This window comes from Hyperolius riggenbachi, chromosome 1 (assembly GCF_040937935.1).
Source record: "Hyperolius riggenbachi isolate aHypRig1 chromosome 1, aHypRig1.pri, whole genome shotgun sequence".
Lineage (NCBI taxonomy): Eukaryota > Metazoa > Chordata > Amphibia > Anura > Hyperoliidae > Hyperolius > Hyperolius riggenbachi.
Genome location: NC_090646.1, coordinates 591,166,508 through 591,192,559, shown reverse-complemented (window position 1 = coordinate 591,192,559; position 26,052 = coordinate 591,166,508). Strand labels below are relative to the sequence as shown.

The 26,052-nt window shown below is 41.2% G+C and overlaps 1 protein-coding gene across 2 annotated transcripts in view; it reads left to right on the top strand.

The window, feature by feature from the left end:
* Positions 1–24,364, top strand: part of AP3B1 (adaptor related protein complex 3 subunit beta 1) — a 348,388-nt gene extending 324,024 nt beyond the window's left edge. For both annotated transcript variants that reach the window (XM_068249086.1, XM_068249076.1), the window contains exon 27: positions 23,766–24,364. In XM_068249086.1, the coding sequence (XP_068105187.1) occupies positions 23,766–23,919 (154 nt within the window). In that variant the 3' untranslated portion in view covers positions 23,920–24,364. The remainder of the gene's footprint in view (positions 1–23,765) is intronic.
* Positions 24,365–26,052: the final 1,688 nt, after the last annotated feature.

The window sequence follows — 26,052 nt, the reverse complement described above, 5'->3', positions numbered from 1 at the left end:
TGGTCCATTGTTCTAGATTAGTGGAAATTCTCCCTCATGAAGACTCATTGATTCAGATCAATGGGAAGCAGTGCTGGAAGATCCAAAGATGTTTTTGCCAGGGCGTCTTAGTCAGGTGTGGGGCATTTAAGGGCCCCTATTGTGAAAGCAAGTAAAGTGTAAATTAAAATTGTTTGCATACATATTAGATGTATGTTTGCCCTGGAGGAAAAGGCAATGTAAATAACATTTCCCCAGGTCTCAAAGACAAGGGGCTAGCTTTTTTTTTTTTTAATAGATTAAATTATTTAACAAAAAGAAAAAAAATGTGGGTTATTGAAATAATAGGCGATAACTGACGCATGATGTTTAAGAAAGCAAGCCGTAAGCAATAAAAATCATCACCCAGTAATATGCCCAAAACCTGCAACCTAATGCGGAGGCCGAACACACCCAGGCATCATAAACATTACATTGCTAATCAGTATGCAATTCACTTTATCTCCTGAGTTCTCTGGTATGTGATGTTTTCACTCCTTGTCCTTTTAGGCCATCAGCAAGCAAGAAAATACTCAAAATAACTTAGATAGTACTTCTTTCACCAACTTTTGGGTACTTTATCGATTGTAAAATGCTGAAAAGAGAAGATAAAAATGATCTCCTAGGAGATAAATCAGGAGAAAAAATAAATTGCATATGGGCCCCTGTCTCTCAGACTGGCTCACAATAAAGGCTAGGTTCAGAGTGGGACATAGCGCTGTGTTCCCTGTACAGGAACGCAAAGGAATGAAAAAGTTGCACCACACGTTATGCGACCTTTAGATGGCATACAATGAAGCATACAGTTAATTAAAAGTATGCTTCACTGCCTCTGTTAATGCACTTGTTATGCAGTAACGCACTGCATGCAATGTGTTGGGATACTGTAGTCTGTTGAATCCCAACACTGTGAAAGTTCCATAGACTACTATTGCAGTGTGACATTCTACCTTAAGATGCCCCATAAAGTCGTTCGCAACGTCCCGCGGTGTACTTAACAGGGCTGTGGAGTCAGTACAAAAATACTCCAGGTACCCAAAATGGCTCCGACTCCTCAACTCTGACTCCTTAGTCTAATACTAACCAGGGCTGTGGATTTTGTACAAAAATCATCCGACTCCCGACTCCTCAGTTTATAAAATCACAGACTCCAACTCCGGGTACCCAAAAGTGCTCCAACTTTTCGACTCCGACTCCACAGCCCTGGTACCTAACTTTAAAGTGTACCTAAGATCTTATGTATGGGAGTATTTATATTTACTTGCAGCAGCAGTGGCTGGATGGTGTAATGGTTAAGGGCTCTGCCTCTGACGCAGGAGACCAGGGTTCGAATCTCGGCTCTACCTGTTCAGTAAGCCAGCACCTATTCAGTAGGAGACCTTGGGCAAGTCTCCCTAACACTGCTACTGCCAATAGAGCGCGTCCTAGTGGCTGCAGCTCTGGCGCTTTGAGTCCGCCAGGAGAAAAGCGCAATATAAATGTTATTTGTCTTGTCTTGTCTACTTAGTGCTTCCTCCAGCACCAGGTGGTGTGTGGGCTCCCTCGCGGTCCTCTCCAGCCGCTCCATTGTCTTCTTATCGCCACCGGTAATCTGGCCAGTCACGGCTAGTTGTGCGCTTCTGCATGTGTGACTTGGCCGCACTCTAGTGTCTGGGAACATTCTGCCGCCACCGGTAATCTGGCCAGTCACGGCTAGTTGTGCGCTTCTGCATTTGTGACTTGGCTGCACTCCAGTGTCTGGGAGCATTCTGCGTTTGCGCAGTATGCTCCGGCTGCGGGGGCGCAGAAGAGCGTGGTCGGCGGTTATAAGACAGTGGAATAGGCAAAGAGGACAGCGAGGGAAGCCACACACCTTATGCGGCTGGAAGGACCCCCAGGTAAATAAAAATACACCCATATATAAAGATCTCAGGTTTCCTTTAAAGCGGTATAAAACCCTGACATAATCAATAAAAACATGCTTTCCTACTTTTTATATGCCATACGGTTATCATATTTGCATTTGTGCATAAGTACTATTATTCATTTAAAATTACAAGTTCCCAAAAGTACAGTTTTTTGCTTTGAGAGCTGCCTTTGCATTTTATTCATAACTGGTTTTATTCATTATATATTGAAGGCAGAAATGCTTTGAGTGTCTATGTCCAGGAGCTTCTGCACAGTTACAGAATGTGTCACATTCCTCACTTGATACAATTAAGTAAACACATGATAACATTATTTACCCTTCGGATGCGTCCAGATTTCTCTGCACTGAAAGTTAAAGCTCTGTGTTTAACTAATTGAATGCTGTTCTAGTAAAAAAAAAATGCTGGTTATATATAATATGCTGTAAAAAAAAATTAGAGCAAAGAAGAAATACTGGGTTTCGTTGTGCTTTAATTTAGCTGTCACAGGCTTTTTTTAGTTCAAAACAAGGAGAATCGGAGGCGCACATCCAACTCTAAAACTTACTTTTATTCTTGATCCACTAAAAGAAGTTGCAGGTTACTGTACCGCATTAGATAGGAGAGAGGTACAAAGCTGTGACCCCTACTGCTTTCTTCCTCTCTCCTATCTAATGCGGTACAGTAACCTGCAACTTCTTTTAGTGGATCAAGAATAAAAGTACGTTTTAGAGCTGGATTTGTGCCTTTGCTGCTTCTTGTTTTGAATGAAACGGTCTTCTTTGAAAGCTGCACTTCGCTGTTACAAGTCAAATGCCTCCTGTGCACCAGTGTTCTTCCTTTTTGTGTTTGATTTTCTTTTTAGTGCTGAAATAATTAACCAAAAAACACTTTACGTTCCATCGAAACAGCTGTATAATAAGACTATAAACTACATCTGAATGGTGAGAGATTAAATTATAAGTAAGGCATGGATGTGGCCAGATAAATCTAAAGGGTAATAGCCATGGACAGGTGGATTTTCCAGTTTCATTTACAAAAGCTGTGCAGTTTGGCTATTCTCCATACATCCTCACAGCACCATATATCCGCTTATTTAATAAAGGTGTTCAGGGACTGTGTGCACAGCGCAATTACCCGGGGCAACCAGCCAGCTTTTATCTGTTGCATCTTTTGGCTGCAGTGATCTGCAATCTGGTTACTGTACTTTTGTTTAGTGACCACAGTGGTAATAAACCCAGACAAGTGTAATGGTGTGTACACACTTGAAAGATAAATGAAAGATATCAGACCAATTTTACCCCCTTCCATGTAGTATGAGAGCCACACCTACACAGTCTATTCTATTGAGCTGAACTCCCCATCAGATAGAAATCTTTGCAAGATGCAGCACACAAAGATGCTGTACACATTCAAAAGATCATTATCTGCAAAAGATCCGTCCCTGCAAAATGCATTCATAGTCTGATATCTACAGATCCTCATACACATCTTGTTTAACAGACTTCATCTGCATATCTGACAATTCTCTGCAGATCTGAAAATCCATCCAGGTGGATCTGATCTGCAGATGAATGTCTGTACACAAGGTGTGTATGAGGATCTGCAGATATCATAGACTATGAATGCATTTTGCAGGAACGGATCTTTAGCAGGAACAGATCTTTTGCAGATACTGATCTTTTGAATGTGTACAGCATCTGTGTGTGCAGCATCTTGCAAAGATTTCTGTCTGATGGGGAGTTCAGCTCCATAGAATAGACTGTGTAGAGTATGGCTCTCATACTACATGGAAGGGGGTAAAATTGGTCTGATATCTTTCAAGTGTGTATGTAGCATGAGACAAGTGTGAGTTGTGCCACTTCAAGCATTTTCAGAATTTCTTTCTAGAAATTCTTCTTCAGAAAAATGATGGCTTTGATGACTCGCAAAAATGAACACCGAAAGTTGTCCAAACATATTTTGACAATTTGACTGATTTGACCAAAAGTTACTTTGCAACCCCTTTGCTCAGCATTTTAAAGGTTTTACTGAAATGGCATCTTTAAAGCTCCATAATTAGTGGATGGTTTGAGTTAAGGTGCGTACACACGTCCAACTTAATGCCAGTGTCATTTGGTCTTTTGAATGACTTTAAGAGCAAACAAGTCGTTCAAACATCCTGTACACACTGACCAACAAAGCGGCTGATTAATTTACATGTCATTTAACCAACTTGCTAATAATGGCTATCTTCCGATCTCCACTGTACACATCAAAAGAACGGACTGGATCCAGCAGCTATATGTTTTCACGTCTTTTAGTTGGTCAAACGAAAATAAGTCGTTTGTACGCTTGCACTGACTTGTCAGTCGTTTGCCTGATAGTCGTCGCAACTGATCCGCAAATTGGATCGGGCAAACCACCTCTTATCACTTGGCTGTTTAGGTGTCCACACGTCCAACTTATCCTCTGACCAACAAGTTTGAACGATAGTTGGTTGGAAAAGTTGGACATGTGTATGAGCCTTAACTGTAATATGTAATAATCCCTTATTTATTTTCCCAATTTTCTTAGGCCTTTATTCCTTTCGGCTGTTCTTGTTTACAAGGATATTTTTTAAATATAAATTTGCCTTCTTAAGACATAAGCTATTGTCAGTTAGGAGCATTTTGCCGGCGATTTCGGCAAACCGCTCAAACGCTAGCGCTTTTGCAAGCGCTAGTGTAATAAAACCCTATGGGCCCGTTCTTACTTGGTTGATTTGCGCTAAATTCCCAAAATCGCGAAACGCAAAACTCGTAGCCTGCACCGTTTTCAGGTGATTTCCCGGCGATCGCGTTTCAGTGCTATAGAGGTGCTAACCGCGATCGTGGGAAAATCGCCACAGTGTCCAGTGATTTTTTTTTTCCATGTTTAATCGCTGGAAAATCACTCCCACAAAACGCCGGCAAAAATCGCTGTCATTTTGCACTTTCAAGTGTGAATGGGGCTTCAGCTTTATGTGAACAAGTAGTGCTACATCGCCACCTATGATACATCACTACTGAATATGCAAATCATCCCTCTATCTGTGAAAGCCATGCACACATCCAAAACGGCTGGTGTGCAAAGTGTGCCTACAGCCTTATGGTTTTTGCAGAGCCATGCCAATCCAACAAAGGATTTTGGATTTTTTTTCTTTTTAGCATATATAATTTTTTATTTATTCTTATTTTTTTAACTAGAAAATCCCAATATTGCCCCAAAGAGGAGAAAGGACTGCGCTCCACAGCACTTAAGTTCTATATTTAGATATAACCCCAATGTCACCAGTTTATATTGGGGATCCGCAGACTTCACTCGAGTACACACACTCTCCAGCAACGATCCAGTCCACAAAAGAAGTTGCGATCACAATCCTGACCTCCCAGTAGGAGTATAGAATTTCCCTGCAAAAACATCGGGATATAGTGCAGTACCGCCTAGTATGAACCACCCTGTGATTCACTTCACAAAGTTGTGCAATAAGGGACCTCCACCCAGATACAGAGGAAAACAAGGGGGTTTTTTTTCACCCCCTTTGTGAGTCTCACTCACCACATTCTTTCTTGTGCTTTATACATTTAAGCCCTCCATCCCGGGCAGCAACAGTTAAAAACCTTCAAACATAAAACGGGACTCGCATAGCATAAAAAACTTTTTAAAATTATTGCTAAAATGCATAAAAGATCTGCGTACCAGATTTCCAATCATAAGCGCTTCTCTATGTGTGCCAGCACCGCCGCGGTCGGATCTCCGCTGCACGCCACAGTCCCCGCTCTGATTACTTCCTCCTCCTGTCCCGCGTGACTCCTAGGCTCCTCCCTACGCGTTTCGTCATTTGACTCATCAGGGGCATGGAGTCACGCTGGTATGGGACGCTATTTCAATACCTCAACGTACCCTCCCTCTTCCCTTAATCTCCATAGAGTGCCCTCCCACCTTATGCATATTCATGCATCCCGCTCCTACCAAACGGCCGGCACTGGGATCTCCGCATCAGTGCAATCACTTCGTCCTGCGCAGCTCACAGGGGGAGGGAGAGGGATGGAGCGCCGAAAACGCTGCGGAGGGGGACTTTGAAGAGCCCCTCCGCAAAGCGCAGCAAGCCGGCGGCGATCAGACCCGGGCCAGGAGGACATCCCCCTAGTGGGGAAAAAAGGGGGTAAGTCTGATCGCCCTGGCTCTTTCCTGATCTGTGCTGCGGGCTGGAGAGTCCACGCAACACAGATCAGGCAAAACCACCCTGGTCCTTAAGTGGTTAAACTGTAACATACAGTGGGTTGCAAGAGTATTCGGCCCCCTTGAAGTTTTCCACATTTTGTCACATTACTGCCACAAACATGCATCAATTTCATTGGAAATCCCTGTGAAAGACCAATACAAAGTGGTGTACACGTGAGAAGTGGAACGAAAATCATACATCATTCCAAACATTTTTTTTACAAATAAATAACTGCAAAGTGGTGTGTGCATAATTATTCGGCCCCCTTTGATCTGAGTGCAGTCAGTTGCCTATAGACATTGCCTGATGAGTGCTAATGACTAAATAGAGTGCACCTGTGTGTAATCTAATGTCAGTACAAATACAGCTGCTCTGTGAGGGCCTCAGAGGTTGTCTAAGAGAATATTGGGAGCAACAACACCGTGAAGTCCAAAGAACACACAAGACAGGTCAGGGATCAAGTTATTGAGAAATTTAAAGCAGACCATTTTGGTCTCATCTGCAACCCACTGTATTTTTGCCTTTAAAAATCTATCAACAGTACAAGTTTTACGTACCGGTTGTCTAGTCTGCTTGCCAACTCAATTAATCAGGGGATCCACTGATGACAGAGTGACTCCGAAACTGATTGGGAACTGGAAACTGGGCATTCTTCTGATGCATGACATGTATATTATTATTATTATTATTGATTTATAAAGCGACAACATATTCTGTGGCACTGTACATAGTAAGAAACGAACATGGGGTACATCATAATACAGACATTGGTGTACACAAATATACATAAGATACATAATTAGTGACAAAATACATAAACGATAGAAAATACAGAATTGGTAATGAGTGATAAATGTAACATGATAAACAAAATGTATAATGATTTCCAAGACATAAAAGGGGGGAGGAGAGCCCTGTCCTTGCGAGCTTACAATCGAAAGGAGCTTACCATGTAAAGCAGTGGTCTTCAAACTAAGGCCCGCGGGCCGAATGTGGCCCCCTGAGGCTCTTTTACCGGCCACACACACAAAAAAATGTATTAATTATAGATGTGGTCAGCTACATCTTTAAATATTGGTGGTCCGCATATAAAATAGCAGTGCTGGCACCACCCATCCACATGGAAGCCAGAAAGCAGTCATTCACTGCTTTTCAGTCAAATTCCACAAAAGGTGGCACTGCTGTCCAATTGGACTGCAGGTTGTCACCTGGGTATGCTTCACTGTCTGCCCCGCAAAGACTTCTACATCATTATATGTATACTCCGGCCCCTCAACAGTCTGATGTATGTTGACCAGGCCCTCGACCCTGTACTGGATGTACACAATACGCTTGATTTAACTTAGTGGGCCCAAATTAAAAATACAAGATTTCAGAAATAAATTCTATTTTCTCTGTTATAATAATAAATGGCAGCCTTTTTCTCAGCTACATGATGGCAAATATAAAATATTTTACATTTATTGGAGTAACACCCCCCCCCCCCCCCCTTTTCATATTGCCGGGACAGAATCCGTCAGACTGGTGGAGGAGATAAAAACAAAACACAGGCTGCTAATGATGATGTCACAGGGGAGGTGATCTCAGCTTGTGTGAGATTTTACATAGACGACGCACCTGTGAGGGAGGGTAGCTGATGACAAACACACCCATGATCTAAAACCTCCTAAGCTCAGAAGTAATGGCTGCCACATGTATAACCCTAGTTATGAAAAGAGAAGGGTGAAAAGCATGCACTGAAATGCTCATAGGCTTGAATGAGTGTATCTTTGTATGTGTCAGAGTGGTGCAACTAAATATTTTGAATTTAAAAAAATCTTTGGTTTGGGTACGCTTTAAGGGTCCCTGTCATAAGGACCTTGATGTGAGTACCGCAACTGTGCTTTTATGTATTTGTTTATGAAAAATGTTTGCTGGCATTTAAGGCGTAAACTAAGCATTTTGCTTTGATTTCTTTGGTGGTGGCACCATATGCTTAGAGACACCTTTTTCTTGGCTTAGATTCTCTTTTGGCACTGTATTTGGCCTGAGGAAGTGGTCACAGACTCACGATATGCATTGTCAGTGCAAATTACAATTTGTTATTTATTATATGTATTTGTCTTCATTGAGGTAAGTCACCTCACACGCTTTTAATTTTAGTTGTTTTTTAACCCAATTTTAGCATACCTTGGGCACCTCTTTTCCCCTTTGTTTCCCACTCTCCTTCTGGAGGGGTGTTCTATTTGGGCAGGAGTGTTTTCGCTTTAACCATCTAGGGTTTATTACAAAGAGAGCGACCCGTCCAGCCCAACTGGACGCCTGAGTGGAGTCGTGTTTGTGCATCTCCACCTGCCTATAGTGATCGGTTGCCAGTCTGCAACCTTCCTTTGTGAGTACCACAAATGACATCTTCACCATTTAACCACTGTTGTGACATACTTCACCATTTGGGCTCCCGTTGTCTTTTTTTTTTTTTTTTTTTTTCCCCTTCAGGGTGGTCTTTGATCACTCTACACACCTGCGTATGTGCTGTGTGTTTATTGAGCACTGGGTGGCTACAGGAAACCTTATTGGCAATTTTATGGAATTTTGCACTGAGGATTGATACGACCATTGAGTCAGGAGTTCAATAGATTATTTGCTTTAGCGTTTCAAAGACAGAATACCCAGATATGACTGAGCCAATAGAAAAGTATGAGAGGCTAAAAGAGACCAAATAGCCCTCTCCCTAAAAAGCAATGCTGAGTATAATTTGCCTTCTTAAAACAGAAGGTATTTGCAATAATTCAGCTTTAAAGAGAACCCGAGGTTAGAGTGATATGGAGGCTGCCATATTTATCTCCTTTTAGGCTGCTTACACACCAAGACGTTACAGGCGCACGTTAGTGCGCCTGTAACGCTCCCCCAACGTACAGCAATGTAACACAAGTGGGCTGTTCACATAGCCCACGTTGCGTTACATGTAACGCTGCACGTTCTGTGCAAAGTGCAGCATGCTACGGCGTTGGAGCGGCTATAGCCGCGTTAGACTGTTTGCACATGCTCAGTGGGGGGCAGAGAGGAGGCGGGGAGAGCCAGCTACAGTAGCCGCGCACATGGCTACTTAATATTCACTGCACTGGCGGGCGCTGATTGGCCGGCGGGACCACGTGATGCGGAGTGTCTCGCTCCGCATCACGTGGTCCCGCTGGCCAATCAGCGCCACTCTGGGAGACATTATAGGACTCGAGCCGCTTAACGCGGCTCACTCTACCGTCGGCTCTTGCAGCACCATACGTTGTGTTAGGTGCACGTTATGCGACCTTAACGTGCCACCTAATGCAACGTCTTGGTGTGCAAGAAGCCTTAAGCAATACCAGTTGCCTGGCTGTCCTGCTGATAGTCCACCTCTACTACATTTAGCCATAGACCCTGAACAAGCGTGCAGCAGATTAAGTGTTTCTGACATTGTCAGAACTGACCAGATTAGCTGCATGCTTGTTTCTGGTGTACTTCAGACACTACTGCAGCCAAATAGATCAACGGGGCTTTCAGGCAACTGGTATTGTTAGAGGAAATGCATATGGCAGCCTCCATGTCACTCTCTCCTCGGGTTCACTTTAACCGTGGTTTTCCATGATACACCGATTGTCATCTCTTTATCCACTGAAAGCCAGGTACACACCCTGAACTGCTGGTGTATAGTGAGCCTATAGCTTATAAATTCTACAGAGCCACATCAACCCAACCCCGTTAAGGGACATAATGAGATGATTTGTATTTTTGGTAGTGATGCATCATGGGAAACCACAGTTGCTCACTTAAAGCTTAGTTATCACAAATTCCCTCTGTGTTAAGAAGGGAAAATTATACTCAGCATTGCTATTTTTAAGCACAACAGAGTGTTTGACAGAAGCTGCTTATTATTGGTAATACTGCAAGGAGTGTGAAAAAGCTGCCATTTGAACTCACTTAAAATTATACAGTATTTTCAGTAGCAATAATGCTGTTTATCAACATTTCAGAGCATATTGTAAGCAAAGAGAACGGTATTCTTGTAACAAATTCTAACCATTTTCAATAAATTGTTTTTCTTTTTTTATGGGCATTTTTACACTACACACATTTCCAATGCAGATTATTATTTAGTATTTATATAGCGCCGACATCTTCCGCAGGGCTGTACAGTGAATATATTGTCTTGCCACTTAAAATTCCCTTACATGGGCTCACAATCTAGTCCCTATCATAGTCCTATGTCTATTTATGTATTTTGTAGTGTATCTATCGTGGTCTTGGGCCAATTAACTTATCTGTTTTTGGGATGTGGGAGGAAACTGGAGAGGAAACCCATGCATACAAACTCCATGCAGATAGCGCCCTGGCTGGGAATTGAATCAGGGACTCAGCGCTGCAAGGTGAGAATGCTAATCACTACGCCAGCCTGCTTCCCACCATACAGACACAATGCGATTTTAAGAAGTCCTGCATGCTGTGTTTTTTCTCCTTGTGTTCTTAGCATCCAGTGAAAATCGCATTGGAATCACATTGGGATTTGCAGTGTAAAAGAAGCCCCAGATGTCTGATTTTAAGCACTGTTACTACTGTGGCTTTGCAGTATAGCAACTGCTTCCTTATTTGACGTTAGTTCCACTCAAACAATAAACTGGTGTTCTATATCAGCATAACCGTACATTGTATGTAGAATGCATTACACTCAGATGTGTTTACATACATTATTCACACTAGTTTTTGTTCAAGCAGCATTGGCGTATCTAATTACAGTGAATGCCCATACAAAGCAGCATCTGAGACACAATATAATTACAGTCTGGCGGTATAAGCTGAAAGGTTTAGGGGAATGAGAAAGGAGTAATCTGTGGAGGCCATTTTGTTACTGCAGAAGATGATTGTTACCGGTGAGCTGGGTGTTGTGTCCTTTCTAAGAACAGGAAGCATAGGAAGCGTTAGCTCCTCCGGGATATCAGCATTCCATTGATGGTGTGGTGCCGAGATCTTCAACCAAACAACTAATTGTGATTAATGCTGTCACAACACAGGGAGAATATATTCACTCTCCCTCCAGAGAGACGGCGCGAGCAAATCCGCCTCTCTACCAACACATGTTTAATTTATGCCTGGGAGTCCATCCAAATCATCACAAAATATTTCTAACAAAGAAGAAGAAAAAAAAAATCCTTCCCATCTCGTCAGCATTTTTGTTTGGCTGTATACATCGTAACAAATGCTGAGCTTAGGCTGCTATAGCTAGACAGAAATAGCCCACACATTCTGCTGTGGCAAATGACTGGAAATTGTCAAAGTTCTCTTTGCCTTAACTTGTTTTGTATAAAATCTTTTACCGTATGTAAGACTTCTTATTAAAAAAAAGCTTTTAAACAAGGCAAAAGAAAAAGACAACCGAGAGCCCAGTATAGAGTAGTATATTAATACACTAGGGCGTATGATATGTGACTCGGCGACAATGCATATACTTACAAGTAGGGGTTTTCTCTAAGGCAATCACTGTAAATGCAGGTGGGGAGATTAGACCCGCCCCCACTCTGGCTATTAAAGTCACTGTCCGTAGTGGAAGGAAAGGAGGGGAACACCCCTTCGTCAGCGGTGAATAATCGTTCGAACTGTGGCGCCAAAAATGTAAGAACCAAAAATAAATAGGATTTTAGTATAAAGGAGGTAGCGGTGCACTTTCTTCCTGTCAGATAGCTATCATAACCAGACTTTTTATTGGTCACTTAAAAAAAAAACAAAAAAAAACCTCCAAGGTGTGACACATTTCACGAGACACAGCCTGCTTCATCAGGCAAAAAAGGAGTATCTGTGCCAAGAGTTTGGTGTGCTAGACACCTGTATACTAAATATCTTATTTTTTCGTTCTTACATTGTTGGTGTTTTCTTCTTAGTTTTATGCTTTAGTTGATGGCTATCCCCTTTTCATGCATTTGTTCTCAGTTATTTTTCTCCCTGAATTAGGATATCTGCCCCCTTGCCGACCACAATAGTCTTTAATTTTCTTATTTGCATTCTAGGGTGCATCTTTTTAGAACAACTTTGCACTAAGGATAATTTTGTTTTGATTTAGAAAATATTTACTTTGGAGTGTTGCGTTGCTCGATGTAATTGCATAGCAAAGGCAATGCAATTTCATATATTGTAATGGCACATTGGCATATAAGCAATGTGGTGACTGTTCTCTCTGCTGCAGGAGGCTTCGGCATGATCTCTCTGCATGTGCAGTACGGAGCAGCCAGTCTTTGGGAGCACTTGGGCTCCTAAAGACTGCTGAAGCCTCCTGCAGCAGGAGAGAGAGCAGTCTCTGACCCATCAGTCTGAGACTTCTAACGGGGGGAGCCTGCGCTGGAACCTGAGTACCGCAAGAGGAACGGGAGTGCTCTATAGCCTAGGTTCTCAACGTGTGGTACGCGTACCCCAGGGGGTACTTCTGATGGTTCCAATGGGTACTCGGGCTCGATATACTTAAACAAGAATAACAAATTTAGAGTTCTAAAAAATGATAAATATTATTTAAACACCAAATTAGTATTTTAGCTAATTAAAAGCAACAGTAAATGCCTGGAAATGGTTTAGAACCAATTATTATGTACTATGATTAAATATATATTCGTCAAGGGGTACGTGTGATGACGTTTACTATGCTGGAGGTACTTAGTGAGTACAGGGTTTTACAAGGGGATACCAATCTGTAGTCAACATCATGGTGCCAGTTACCACAGGATGCCTTCAGAGAGGGGATTGTGGAATCCATGCAGTGGTCTTAGTGGAACAAGGAGGACCTACTCTATGTTAGGCAGCTGGTTTTAATAGCTTAATAGTGTCACTTTACTGCTACACTGGGCAGATCTCTAATGCTGGGGATACACGTTGCGATTTCCCGCTCGATCCATGGGATTGAGCGGGATCTATCGATTATTTCCGACATGTTCGATCGGGTTTTGATCGATACAGCTGTCGATTTTGCATGATAAGTATGCAAAATTGACCGCTGTATTGATCGAAACCCGATCAAACATGTCGGAAGTAATCGAATCAATCCCGCGTATCGAGCGGGAAATCGCAAAGTGTGTACCCAGCATAGCATTACAGCAACTGTTATTCTCTTAGGAGCCATCCTTTTATGCATTTTGCAAAGTTGTATAGTTTACAAGTGCAACCAGCCGGTGGCGAGCTACACAAGTATCACATTTTCATTTGTGATGGTTTATATAATTTTGGTAATTCGTCTTATAAATCAATAAATAGAAAAAGTGTCTTTCTTCCTTTATAGTACATTACTCAAATTAGTTTGTCTTACACTAGTTGTTTAAATTACACGTTAGGATAAATCAACACTTGTTGATGTTGGTTTGGTGGCAAAAGTGATAAAAGCACAAGGTTTAATGGTGTCATCTCCTGTGTATTTAGAACTTAAAATAAACCTGTAGTAGTTGGCGTAATAATAATCAGGTGACAGTGGTATATTCCATGCAAACTTTCCACAGACATGTGGCTTTCATTATAGAGGCTGGACTTCCTCCTTCTCCTGCAACACACACATTCTACCTATACCATAATACCCAACCTGCTATTCCTCTTCTGTAATGACTGCAACCCATCATGACTGCTTGAGTGTAGAGCCCCTCTTTTGACAGCAGCTTTTGCTGCTAAGGTAGTAAGGCTGCTGTGTTCCATAAAAGTATTACTGCTAGACAGGGAAAGGCTGGCCAACGGCAGAATCACTTGAAAGCCAAATTAGGCCCAGTTTGGATAGCAGATGAAAGGTTTAGAACCCATTCTAGGTTTTATATGCTGTCTGGATTCACAATGAGGAAAATTCCACTCACATCCTGTCACTCTTATGGCTGTCATAGGACATGAAATTGGAGAAAAAAATCTTCAACTGGGCCACATATTTTAATTAGTTTTTTTCTTTACTTTACAGTGAGTACAGAGTTGAATGTCTGTTTTGTTTTTATACCTTTCTACTATCTTTAATTTCCTGTGTAACTCATACTGTAGGTGTCATAAGAGAAAATCCTCTTCATTTGGGACCAGTTAGTGATAACAAGCTGCTTAAACTTCCCTCCTGGACGAGGGTATACTTGCCCTCACTAACATTTCCCACATCTCAGTAATTTACTGACATTTGGTACACTTTGGAGATTTACTGACATTTGGTACATTTCAGAAATTCATTGAGATTTGGTATGTCACAGAAATTGCATACATCTAAAATTGGCGCTGACAAATTTGGGCTGCAGAATGAAGCCGATAAACTGCTTACTCTGAAACAGAAATCACACATACATTTACATATAGGCTAGGTTCACAGTAGGACGTTGCATTGTAAAGTCGCAACGCAACAAAAACGAGGTAAAGCAGATTTATTTTTGCATTATCACATAAAGTAGGTACAGTAAAGCATACAGTCAATGAAAAGTATGCTTTCCTGTACCTAGTAACGTGTGTGTTTAGAGATAACTCACTGCAGCATTGCGTTACCATAACACTACACTTTACAGCGCAACGCTAATGTCGCACTGTGAACATCGCATGGACTTTTAATTGCATTGTGGTAAGCTACATTGTAAGATTTTATAATGCAGCACCGCAGCGTCCTGCTGTAAACTTAGCCATACTTTATATATTATGTATGAATGTGTGTTTTGTAATCTTCTCCAGCACAGACCACTGTAGCCTCGTACACATGAGGCACAAATGTAGCAAGACTAATAAAAAATAACAAAAAGCAGCGATAGCTCGTCGCCAGGTCCCTCTGTGCAACAGCCGTACACACGGCGCACAGAGGGACAGAGATGCAGCGGAAGCTGTCGCTGAAGTTTCTTCCCCCCGCCGGAAGCTCCGTCCAAGGTAAGTGTGTTGCTGTCGCTAGTCCGCATACACATGGCGGACTAGCGACAGTTGCGGCGAAGTTACGGCGCCAATCGCCTGCCGACAGCTTTGACGGGCGACGGTTCGGGGCGCGAGCGTCATAAACACGGTCGACCTGTCGCCGCAACAGACCAGGGCATTATCTGCAAGGAGTTTGTGTGTTCTTCCCATGTCTGTGTGGGTTTCCTTCAGGCACTCCAGTTTCCTCTCACATCCCAAATACATACAGATAAATTAATTGGCTTTTAGACTAAAATGGACATATGACTATGGCAGGGATTAGATTGTGAGCCCCTCTGAGAGACAGTGACAAGACTATAAACTCTGTACAGACTGTGCAAAATGTCAGCACTATATAAATACTAAATAATTATTATTTTTAGCATTTGAAAACTATGCATGTATGCTCAGAATTCTAGCATTGTTGGCGTATGAACATGCTCGGATGCTAAATACGAAAAGGACCCAGTTGACAGCCTTGAGGATAAGAGAAATAAATATTGATCTTTTCTCTTTGTAAAATAAAAATATAGCAATTATTACCTCTAAACCGGTTAACAAGATTTAAATTACATGTTATGCTTTCCTAACTAGCGTAATGCGTTAAGAGGATTTGATATGATTAGGCAAAATATAAAAAAGAAATTACTTTCCATTTAAAGAGTCGGTTTCCTGCTTAAGTGGCTAATATTTTAATTAAGTCTAGTGTGATTTTTTTTTCTCCCTCCCCTTCTTTCTTTGAGTATTTTTGATAAACTCACTCTCTCCTTTATGTTGATGGTAATTAAACAGATCCCTGCAGACTGCAGTCTGTGCTGTGAAGGAGCCCTTGCTAATTGTTAGGTGGGAGACACTGACCAGTTGGTTGACTATTGAGGGAGCCGGTTCGTGCTGTCAGTGGAGCAGTTTTATTATTTTTGCATTGTCCTCTGTTGTCAGGGCTAACTGCCTGCTATTGTGGCCGGAGATGTTTCACAAATTGGGGCAGATGGCTGCGATTGAGACACGTGTCATTCAGAAAGGGAAGAGTGGAAAGGCCTCCGGAGTGGGGGTCAGAGCAGGTCGCGGAGCTGCTCCCGTACTTGTTAGTGTTTTCAAAGGACCATGTGCAGCAACTTCATTGTTCCCCCGTTAGCAGTGAGGGGAGGCTGTGGCTTTGCATGGGGCATGCCATGCAGACTGCGCCTTTCCATACCTCACTCTGCACTCCCTGAATGAATTAGTCTGCTTGACAGAAGTTCTTTGTGTCGGAGGTGGCTTTTCAGGCGACTGAAGATCACAATAGGACAGTTTTGCTTTTAATTAAATATAATTAGGGGGATTTCCGTGTCTTGGAATTTTTCAGTTTTCGTGTAGTGTTGACCAGAACACTGTAAATCAAAAATCTGAATAAACGTGATGCTTTATTCAGAAAAAATTATTTGCAGAGTTCAATTGTAAAAGGCTGGGAAACGTACATTGAATCATTTTTAAAGTCCAGTTGGCTTAACAGTTCAAAAACATCCTACCAAATACACAAATGGATGATAAATATAGCAGTGTAAATTGCAGGATACAGTATGATGATAGCCATGTTTGTGTCACCCGGTAGCAACAAACATCGGCCAGGAGCTGTTTCGAAATACAGCGCATCTGGAAAGTATTCACAGCACATATCGTTTCCCACATTTTTACCACAGGTGGATTTCAACTAAGCTGCAACGAAGGATGATCACGGAAAACAGGAGGCGTCTGAGCTCAATTTCGAGCTTCATGGCGAAGGCTGTGAATACATGTAATTTCTCAGTTTATTTTTAATAAATTTGCCAAAACCTCAAGTAAACTTTTATTATGTTGTTATTATGGAGTGTCGTGTGTAGAAAGCGGCGTTAAGAGGCAGATTTCCAAAAGATTTTATGCAGAAATCGATCGGAAATCGGCCTGCCATTTATGGCAGCCAACATTTTTCTCTCCAAACAGGGAGAGATCTGTCGATCGGCCATCCAAATCTCTAGATGTATGGGCACCTTTAGTGTACCTCTACTTTACTGTGCTTACCCAGTTCAGCCTCCAGTGTTTTTTTTTTCACTTTATGCATCTGAGCAATTTTCACCACCCATTCATTCGCCAATAACTTTAACACTACTTATCACAATGAATTGATCTATATCTTGTTTTTTCTGCCACCAATTAGGCTTTCTTTGGGTGGTACATTTTGCTAAGAATTATTTTTTTCTAAATGCATTTTAATGGGAATATTAGGAAAAAAAATGGGAAAAAAATAATTTCTCAGTTTTCCTCCATTATAGCTTTAAAATAATACATGTTGCCATAATTAAAACCCACATTTTATTTGCCAATTTGTCCCGGTTATTACACAATTTAAATTATGTCCCTATCACAATGTATGGCGCCAATATTTTATTTGGAAATAAAGGTGCATTTTTTTCAGTTTTGCGTCCATCACTATTTACAAGCTTATAATTTAAAAAATAGTAATATATCCTCTTCACATGCATATTAAAAAAAAGTTCAGACCCTTCGGTAACAATTTGTTTTGTGTTTTTTTTTTGTTTGTTTGTTTGTTTGTTTTTATGTATTTAGGTATTTTTTTTTTGTGGGGGAGGTAAACTGTTAATTTTAAATGTAATAAATTGTGTTTATTTAATTTTAAAAAAAAGTATGTAGATGTAGTTGTACTATTTAGGCACAAGATGGTAAATGTCAATGTAGTAGCAACATCCAAAAGTCTAAAGTAGTTAAAGCCTATCTTCTGACAGAGATCGCAGTGTTTTGGCTAATAGCTTAATAAACAAAGCGATTGTTTTTTTTATGCAGCTAAAAAGCAGGCTTTCAAATTTTACATAATATTACTTGAAGCAGATGAGTTAAGGGAAAGTTAGTAGCCTGCTTTGAGGGCGGTTCTGTTTCTGTTTGGACTGCACCATCCTGATGTTCAGACTGCAAAAGACTGACACAGATTGACTCTTATGGTCATGACAATCTGTGTTGCCAGTTGCCCATGTCTGGGCTCTTTAACGGTTACTTTAAAAAGCGTTTAATTGGGCGCCATACATGAAAGGACCACCAGCCAGTGACTCCAATATTACCCGAGGAAGCTGGTTTTTACCTGCAAAATGCGTAGCACAAGTGTAGTCCATACCAATTAAAAATATTGTGTTTTGATTGCTCATGGCGATTCATGTCATAGAGTGAGATGTAAATCCACCATACCCAATTTTTAAACTGATTTTAGTGTATTTAATATTTCCTGGCGCCTCTGCTCTACAAATTACAAATACCTGCAGGAGTTTAATTAGCATCAACTAATAAAGGATATTTTTCCCACAGATGATCAAAGTAGAACTGTGTTTTTTTTCTTTTTTTTGGGGGGGGGGGGGGGTTTGTAGCCACGGGGGAGGGTTAACCTCCCTGGCGGTACAATAAATCCGCCAGGGGGCAGCGCAGCACTTTTTTTTTTTTTAAAGCATGTAGCTAGCCTAGCGCTAGCTACATGCTTCCCCCCTCCCTTCGCTATCCCTCCCACCCCTCCGATCGCCGCCGGCGCTTTTACCCTGCAGGGAATCCCGTTCTGAACGGGATTCCCTGTATGGGCTTCCCCGTCGCCATGGCGACGATCGCGATGACTTCGACGCGGGTAGCGGCGGCGATCGTTATGCACATGCAGCTGTGTGTAGCAAAAAAAATTGTATGTAAATCGGCCCAGCAGGGCCTGAGCGGCACCCTCTGGCGGCTTACCCCGTGTCCAGCACGGGCTTACCGCTAAGGAGGTTGAGGGTTTATTAAATATATAATGTATTATATTTAATTTATTTTTTACTTTACTTTTTGGCCACTAGGTGGCACTAATCACTTTGCTGTAGTTACCAGGAAGTGCTCAATCTTTTATTTTTAGATTTATGAATCAGCATGCCTTGTGATTCCAGGCATGTTGATATATTCACAGGGGCTTCGGTTGGCTCAGGGGAACACTCGTTCCCCTTCCCCATTTGATCCCTTGTAATAGCCGCCAAGAACGAGCCACGGGTGCATGCACCCACCGCATCACCACTGGATGAATATATCCGTCCAGATTGACGCTAAGCGGCATCTTTTAATAAATGTATTTTTGATTGTTATATTAGTACAGCATTGGTTTATCGCCAAGATTTTGCTGAATGTAAACTGCATACTGGTAGGCCACTAACCCACTAATCAAATTCAGATTTCAGTGGTGGTTATTTCCAATAGCGCAGATCAGATTACCTTTGTCATATGGATATATTCATCTGATTGTCTTTAAGTGGTTAAAATGTCTTAAAATGGTGCACGGATCAGTAGTAATGCTAGTTATATATCAATATAATTAATGATTTTACCTTCAAATAAAAATATTGGCATAGACCCATCCAGATGCACATCAAATGTTACTTTGTGCCTATACTAACAGTAAACTTACTAGTGTGTGTTACCCACTGTTGGAACATTCTTCTAATGCCTGGTACACACAATAAGATTTACTGGCAGATCAATTATTTCCAACATGTCTGTTCTGATTTACGATTGATTTTCTGACTGATTTTCCATAGAAGCAAATGGAAAATCAATCTGAAATCAGAACATGTTGGAAATAACCGATCTGGCAGTAAATCTGCCAGAAAATCTCATCGTGTGTACCAGGCATAACATCTTCCCCACTGTTTCTAAAATCTCCATTCCATTTTCTCCATTGTATCTGCACCACTCAAACAGACTACTGAGGAATCATTTCTTATGCTACGTACACACTTGAGATAAGTCTTTGGAAAAGGCAAGATCACAGACTAATTTTACCCCCTTCCATGTAGTATGAGAGCATTCCCTACACAGTCTATTCTATTGAGCTGAACTCCCCATCAGATAAAAATATTTTGCAAGATGCTGCACACATGCAACAGATCAGTATCTGCAAAAGATCTGTTCTTGCAAAATGCATTCATAGTCTGATATCTGCAGATCTCATACACACCTTGTTTAACTGACATTCATCTGCAGATCTGAAGATCCATCCTCATGTATCCGATCTGCAGATGATTGTCTGTTAAGGTGCGTATGAGATCTGCAGATATCATAGACTATGAATGCATTTTGCAGGAACTGATCTGTTGCATTTGTACAGCATCTTTGTGTGCAGCATCTTGCCAAGATTTTTATCTAATGGGGAGTTCAGCCTAATCTTGCCTTTTCTAAAGACTTTTATCTCAAGTGTGTACGTAGCATTAGTGTAGACAATGCAAATCAACATGCAACTATTCTAGTGCTGGGAATACACAATGAGATTTTTCAGTCGATGTACTGTCCGATCTTATATTTGATCGATTTTCCTATCGATTTTCTTATCAATTTCCATTCACTTCTATGAGAAATTGATCAGAAAGACGATTGAAAATAAGATCGGACATGTCGGAAATTATGGAACCATCTATCTGCTGAAAAAACGTATGGTGTATTCCCAACATTACACAGAACTAAGATAAGTAATGCACTTATTGTTATAAAAGTAATAAACGCAGGTATACTCCATCATTGATCAGAGCCTTGTTTTAACCACACATACATTTAAGCACATAACACTTCACCACTACAGGCTGTTTTCCCCTTATAGACCAGAGCAATTTTCACACTTCAGCACTCCTCCATTTATTAGCCAATAACTTTATCACAACTTACCACACCAAAATGAACTATATCTTGTTTTTTTACTACTAATTAGTTTTTTTTCTGGTGATTTTTTTATTTTTTAATAAGTACTTTATTTTCTATTTTCATTCTTGTATAATCGTTAAACAAAAAAAATGTTTTTGTGGGTACTGTTTTGATGCAGTATTGGGGACTGGGGCAGGAAAATGCCTATCATGGAGTCTGATGATGTCCTCAGAAGCAAGTGGGTCTGTGTTTGTGGCAGGTTGGCTGGATTCATATATCAGAAGTAATTATCTGCTCTTGAAATTTAAGATATGTGCCTCTATTGCCTGCTATTTGTATAGATGACGTATGCATTGTGTAGGGACACCTGCATTAGGTAAACGCCAATTTTTTTTCTACTGGACTCAATCAGCCATTAGTGGTTGCCAGGTTCACCCGCTCTTGTTGAAATCAGTGGCAGCAGTTAGCTTGCAAGCTGTTTGCTTTTTAAATGTTTAGAAAGCAGTTTTCAATGTTGTTCCAACCGTTTGGGTCGTTCTCCAAATGTTCTGTGAATGCTAAGCAACAGCTCCCCTCCATGCCAGGAGAATAGTGGAGCCTTTTGCTGGGCAGCTGAAATAACTGTAGTACATACAGATGTTAGTTTTCAGTGTCCTGATCTGACCATTTGTATTTACATTGGGCAGTAATGTTACTGTGGTATGCTGCTCTGAGCAGATTAAAGATCCACTAAATTATATCATCCCAGTGACCACTTTTATATTCCCTTACAGTACAGCAAGGTTTATTTCTCTCTTCCACCTTCCCCCTTTATACAGATGAACAGGAATGCTTGCCTGGTCTTTGGCCACCTTGTTTATTCATGCAGACTGGACTTTGCTGTGCAGCAGATCCTATGAGGGGCAAGCGTGGACAAATGTTCTCTCCTTAGTGTCCTGGCACAAACCAATCAAGCAAAAGTTCCACTGTAGACTTTTTTTTACCTCCTGTGCTTTGATGGGCATAGGGAACCGGGATTCCTGATGACCCCCCAAAAAAATTTCTGAGCTCAAAAGTTTAGAGAGGAACTTTAACCCAGGATTGAACTTCATCCCAATCAGTAGCTGATACCCTACGAGAAATCTTAGTTTTCGCAAATAGATCATGGGGGGGGGGGGGTCCTAGGTCCTGACTGTTTCTTGTCTGTGAACCTCGTTGCTTCCTAGGAAAGAACGTCTGTAGCCAGCTGCCAAGCAAGCAGTGTGTTTGTGATAATGACAGTTGGTGCTGTCCGTAATTTTTTTGTTTCTTGCCTGCCAGTAATTTAGATGATGACCTGCAGGCTCAAACATGAACAAGTATCAATAATTTTATTGATTTATTTTCTCCCCTACTACTTTCTTCTGGTTACGTTTCACTTCAATTTCTGTTCACACCTGAAATATGTAAATAGTTACAAACTGGCATTAACAATTTCAGCCCGTGGGGATTTTTCACTTTATGCATCATAGTAATTTTCACCTCCCATTCATTCGCTAATAACTTTATCACTTCTTAACACAATTTATTGATCTATATCTTGTTTTTTCCGCCACTAATTAGGCTTTCTTTGGGTGGTACATTTTGCTAAGAATTATTTTTTTATAAATGCATTTTAACAGGATTAATAAGAAAAAAAATGGAAAAAAAATCATGATTTCTCAGTTTTCGTCCATTATAGCGTTAAAGTAATCCACGCTACCATAATTAAAACCTATGTTTTTGCCCGTTTGTCTCGGTTATGACACCATTTAAATTTTGTCCCCATCACAATGTATGGCACCAATATTTTATTTGGAAATAGAGGTGCATTTTTTCCGTTTTGTGTCCATCACTATTTACAAGCTTATAATTTAAAACATGTTCGTAGTATACCCCCTTCAAATGCATATTTAAAAAGTTCAGACCCTTAGGTAATTTTATTTATTTAATTGTAAAAAATTTTTCCCATTAATTTTGTTTGGGTAATATTTTGGTGTGGGAAATAAACAGTTAATTTTGAATATTATATGTGTAAATTGTAATGTAAAAAATATGTAGATGTAGTTTTACTATTTGGCCACAAGATGGCCACCTTGAGGTTTTTTTCTCCTTTGTGCTTCTCGCTAACCGGAAGCACATGGGGGACGCGGAAATTTTTATTTGCAGAAAGACTGAAACCTCTAGTAAGAGCGCTTCGGTTTTTCTGCTGGGGACACGGATCGGTGATCGGGAACCATGTTCCCGTTCACTGATCCCAGGGCTACCGGGGGACAGTACGGGGGGCGTGCCCACGATCGCGCGTGGGAGCGCTCCTAAACGCGGCACCGCAGCAGAACAGCCGCCTGGATGTGAGCATCACATCCGGGCGGCAGAAATGGTTAGAGACTCTGAAGCCAAATAAAATCAATGCTTTTAACTTTTATTAATGTTAAGCACTATAGCTAGTGCTAAATGCCGCATCCCTGCGGCAAAGCGAGGGGTTTATACCCCCCAAATCCCCTCTGCTAAATACGGGGAGCCCTTCCTGCTTGGGGCTTTAGCTCTGCCTCTTCGCGCGTCAATCCCAGCTGAACGCTGCATCTCCCCGCCCCTCTCAATCTTCCTTCACTGAGAGGGGCGGGGAGAGGCGGAGATCCGCGGGCACATTGACGTGAATAGAGGCAGAGCTGCAGCTCAAAGCTCTGCCTCCATGGGCAGCAAAATCCACGAACAAGAAAGTTGTGGATTTTGCACAGGGGATTTGGGGGGTATAAATCCCTCGTTTTGCTGTGGGGGATAAAGCGTTTTAGCACTAGCTATAGTGCTTAACATTAATAAAAGTTAAAAGCATTGATTTTATTTGGCTTCAGAGTTTCTTTAACGAATACTTGCAAAATACCATAAAAGGGACTATAAACCTGCATAAAAACAAGATTTTATTTTTTTTTATAACATTTGTTGCTAATTTCTTTGAAATGCATGTAGGCTGCATAGTGTTATGTGACCCCAGCATGGTTAGAAACGCAACACTCTGGGGTAAAGGCTAATAATATGTTCTACAGTGCAGAAGAGAAGCTTTGATCTGACTTGCATAACACATTTTCCCTCCTCTTATGTTGCAGGTTTGCAGCTAAGACTGTGCACAGTGGGTCTTTGATGCTGGTCACAGTGGAGCTAAAGGAAGGCTCTACGGCCCATCTCGTCATAAACACAGAGAAGACTGTGATTGGCTCCATTCTGCTGCGGGAGCTGAAGCCTGTTCTGTCCCAGGGGTAGCCAGCTTACATCTGGACTTCAGAATCTGGCACAAAACAAAACTGCCTGGCATCCACTACTGCAGCCTTTCATTTATAATAATAGCCCTTCCATCTGGCAGGAGTGAGAAGAATACACTCCGGACAATCTTGTCTACCGCTTCAGAATATGCTAGTATCTGTCATCTATGCAAGCCCTTGTGGTGGGGAAACTTGCACACCAAACATCGTATATTTCCCAGTCACCTAGCCCCGCTTTTAAGCAACATTCGCTGTTACCTGGAAAACATTTTTTTTATATTTGTCTGGATCCGATGGAGATAGCAGCATGCTAGTAAAGTGGTGGTGCGCCATGTGTGCGTATCACGGGGTTTTCCTGTCATTGAACCCCTGCTGTGAGTAGTTTCATACATTGGAAATCATTTCTTCTTTATCAGATTCTCAAATAAAAGTGTTTGTGAAAGAGATACCCATTTCTGTGATCTCCTATATGTTTCTGTATACAGATGTCAAGAAATTATATCAGCTGCAATAAAACATTTCAAGAGGACCATAAATTTACATCTAGCAAAAGTATCACTGCGCTCCAATGGAACAAATACTGTCAGGGGATCGCAGCAATAAAAAGGTCACTTCACCTCTGTAACTTTACACTGACAAGATCACTGCACTTGTTCACTCCTTACTATCAGATAGGAGCAAAAACCCTGTAAAATAATTTAAACCGCACATAGTGCCAAGTATTGCCTGTAACAAGCTACAATGGCCACCCCGTGCTGCACTCCAGGGGGGTAGTGCCACCACCAGATTAGGGATAAAAGAATAACTCCCCCTTTGTGGGTACACTCACCAGAAGTGCATCTTAAGTCACTGGGTATCATGCAAAGCCCGTCAGCCAAGGAAGAGGCTCACTTCATAAAAGCAGACTCCAAGTTTAACCTTTTGGGGACCGCCGCTATGAGATCCTACTCCAGCACGTTGGTGTAGTGGTTAGCGCTCTTGCCTTGTAAGCACTGGGTCCCCAATTCAAATCCCAGCCAGGTCAACATCTGCAAGGAGTTTGTATGTTCTTCCCGTGTCTGCGTGGGTTTCCTCTGGGCATTCTGGTTTCCTCCCGCATCCCAAAAACATACAGATAAGTTAATTGACTTCCCCCTAAATTGGCCCTAGATTATGATACATGCACTGCACAATATAGGCATATGACTATGGTAGGGACTAGATTGTGAACCCCTCTGAGGGACAGTTAATGACAATACAATATTCTATGTACAGCGCTGCGTAATATGGCGGCGATATATTAACCTATTTTGGTTCCAGGACGTAGTTCCTGGTTCGTTAGCCAGGCAATCAGTGAATTGGGCTATGGTGCCCGATCACTGATTCCTCTCCCCCGCTGAAAAAGCGACAGCTTCTCTGGCTGTTACCTCCTCCATGCGTCTCTCTAAGCGTATGTTACGCTTAGAGTGACGTCATGTCGTTATGCCATCTTGTGGCCAAAAAGTAATACTACAACTAAAAGTTAAAAAAAATAAAAATCAACACACATTTACATTATAAACCTATTGTTTACATCCCACTCTCCCAAAACTACCCCAAGTAAAATGTTTAATATAATATAAAAAAAAACCCATTACAATAAAAAAAAACCATGTAAATATTTACCTAAGGGTCTAAACTTTTTAAATATCAATGTAAAGATGACATTTTTTTTATTTTAAACTTGTAAATAGTGATAGATGCAAAACGGAAAAAATGCACCTTTATTTCCAAATAAAATATTGTCACCATACATTGTGATAGGGACATAATTTTAACGGTGTAATAACCGGGACATATGGGCAAATACAATACGTGAGTTTTAATTATGGAGGCATGTATTATTTTAAAACTATAATGGCTGAAAACTGAGAAATAATAAATTTTTTCCGTTTTTTTCTTATTCTTCCTGTTAAAATGCATTTACAGTAAAGTGGCTCTTAGCAAAATGTACCCCCCAAAGAAAGCCTAAATGGTGGCGGAAAAAACAAGATATAGATCAGTTCATTGTGATAAGTAGTGATAAAGTTATAGGCTAATGAATGGGAGGTGAACATTTCTCAAGTGAAAATGACGGAACGCGAATGGGTTAAATAAATAAATACTCCGCACTTGT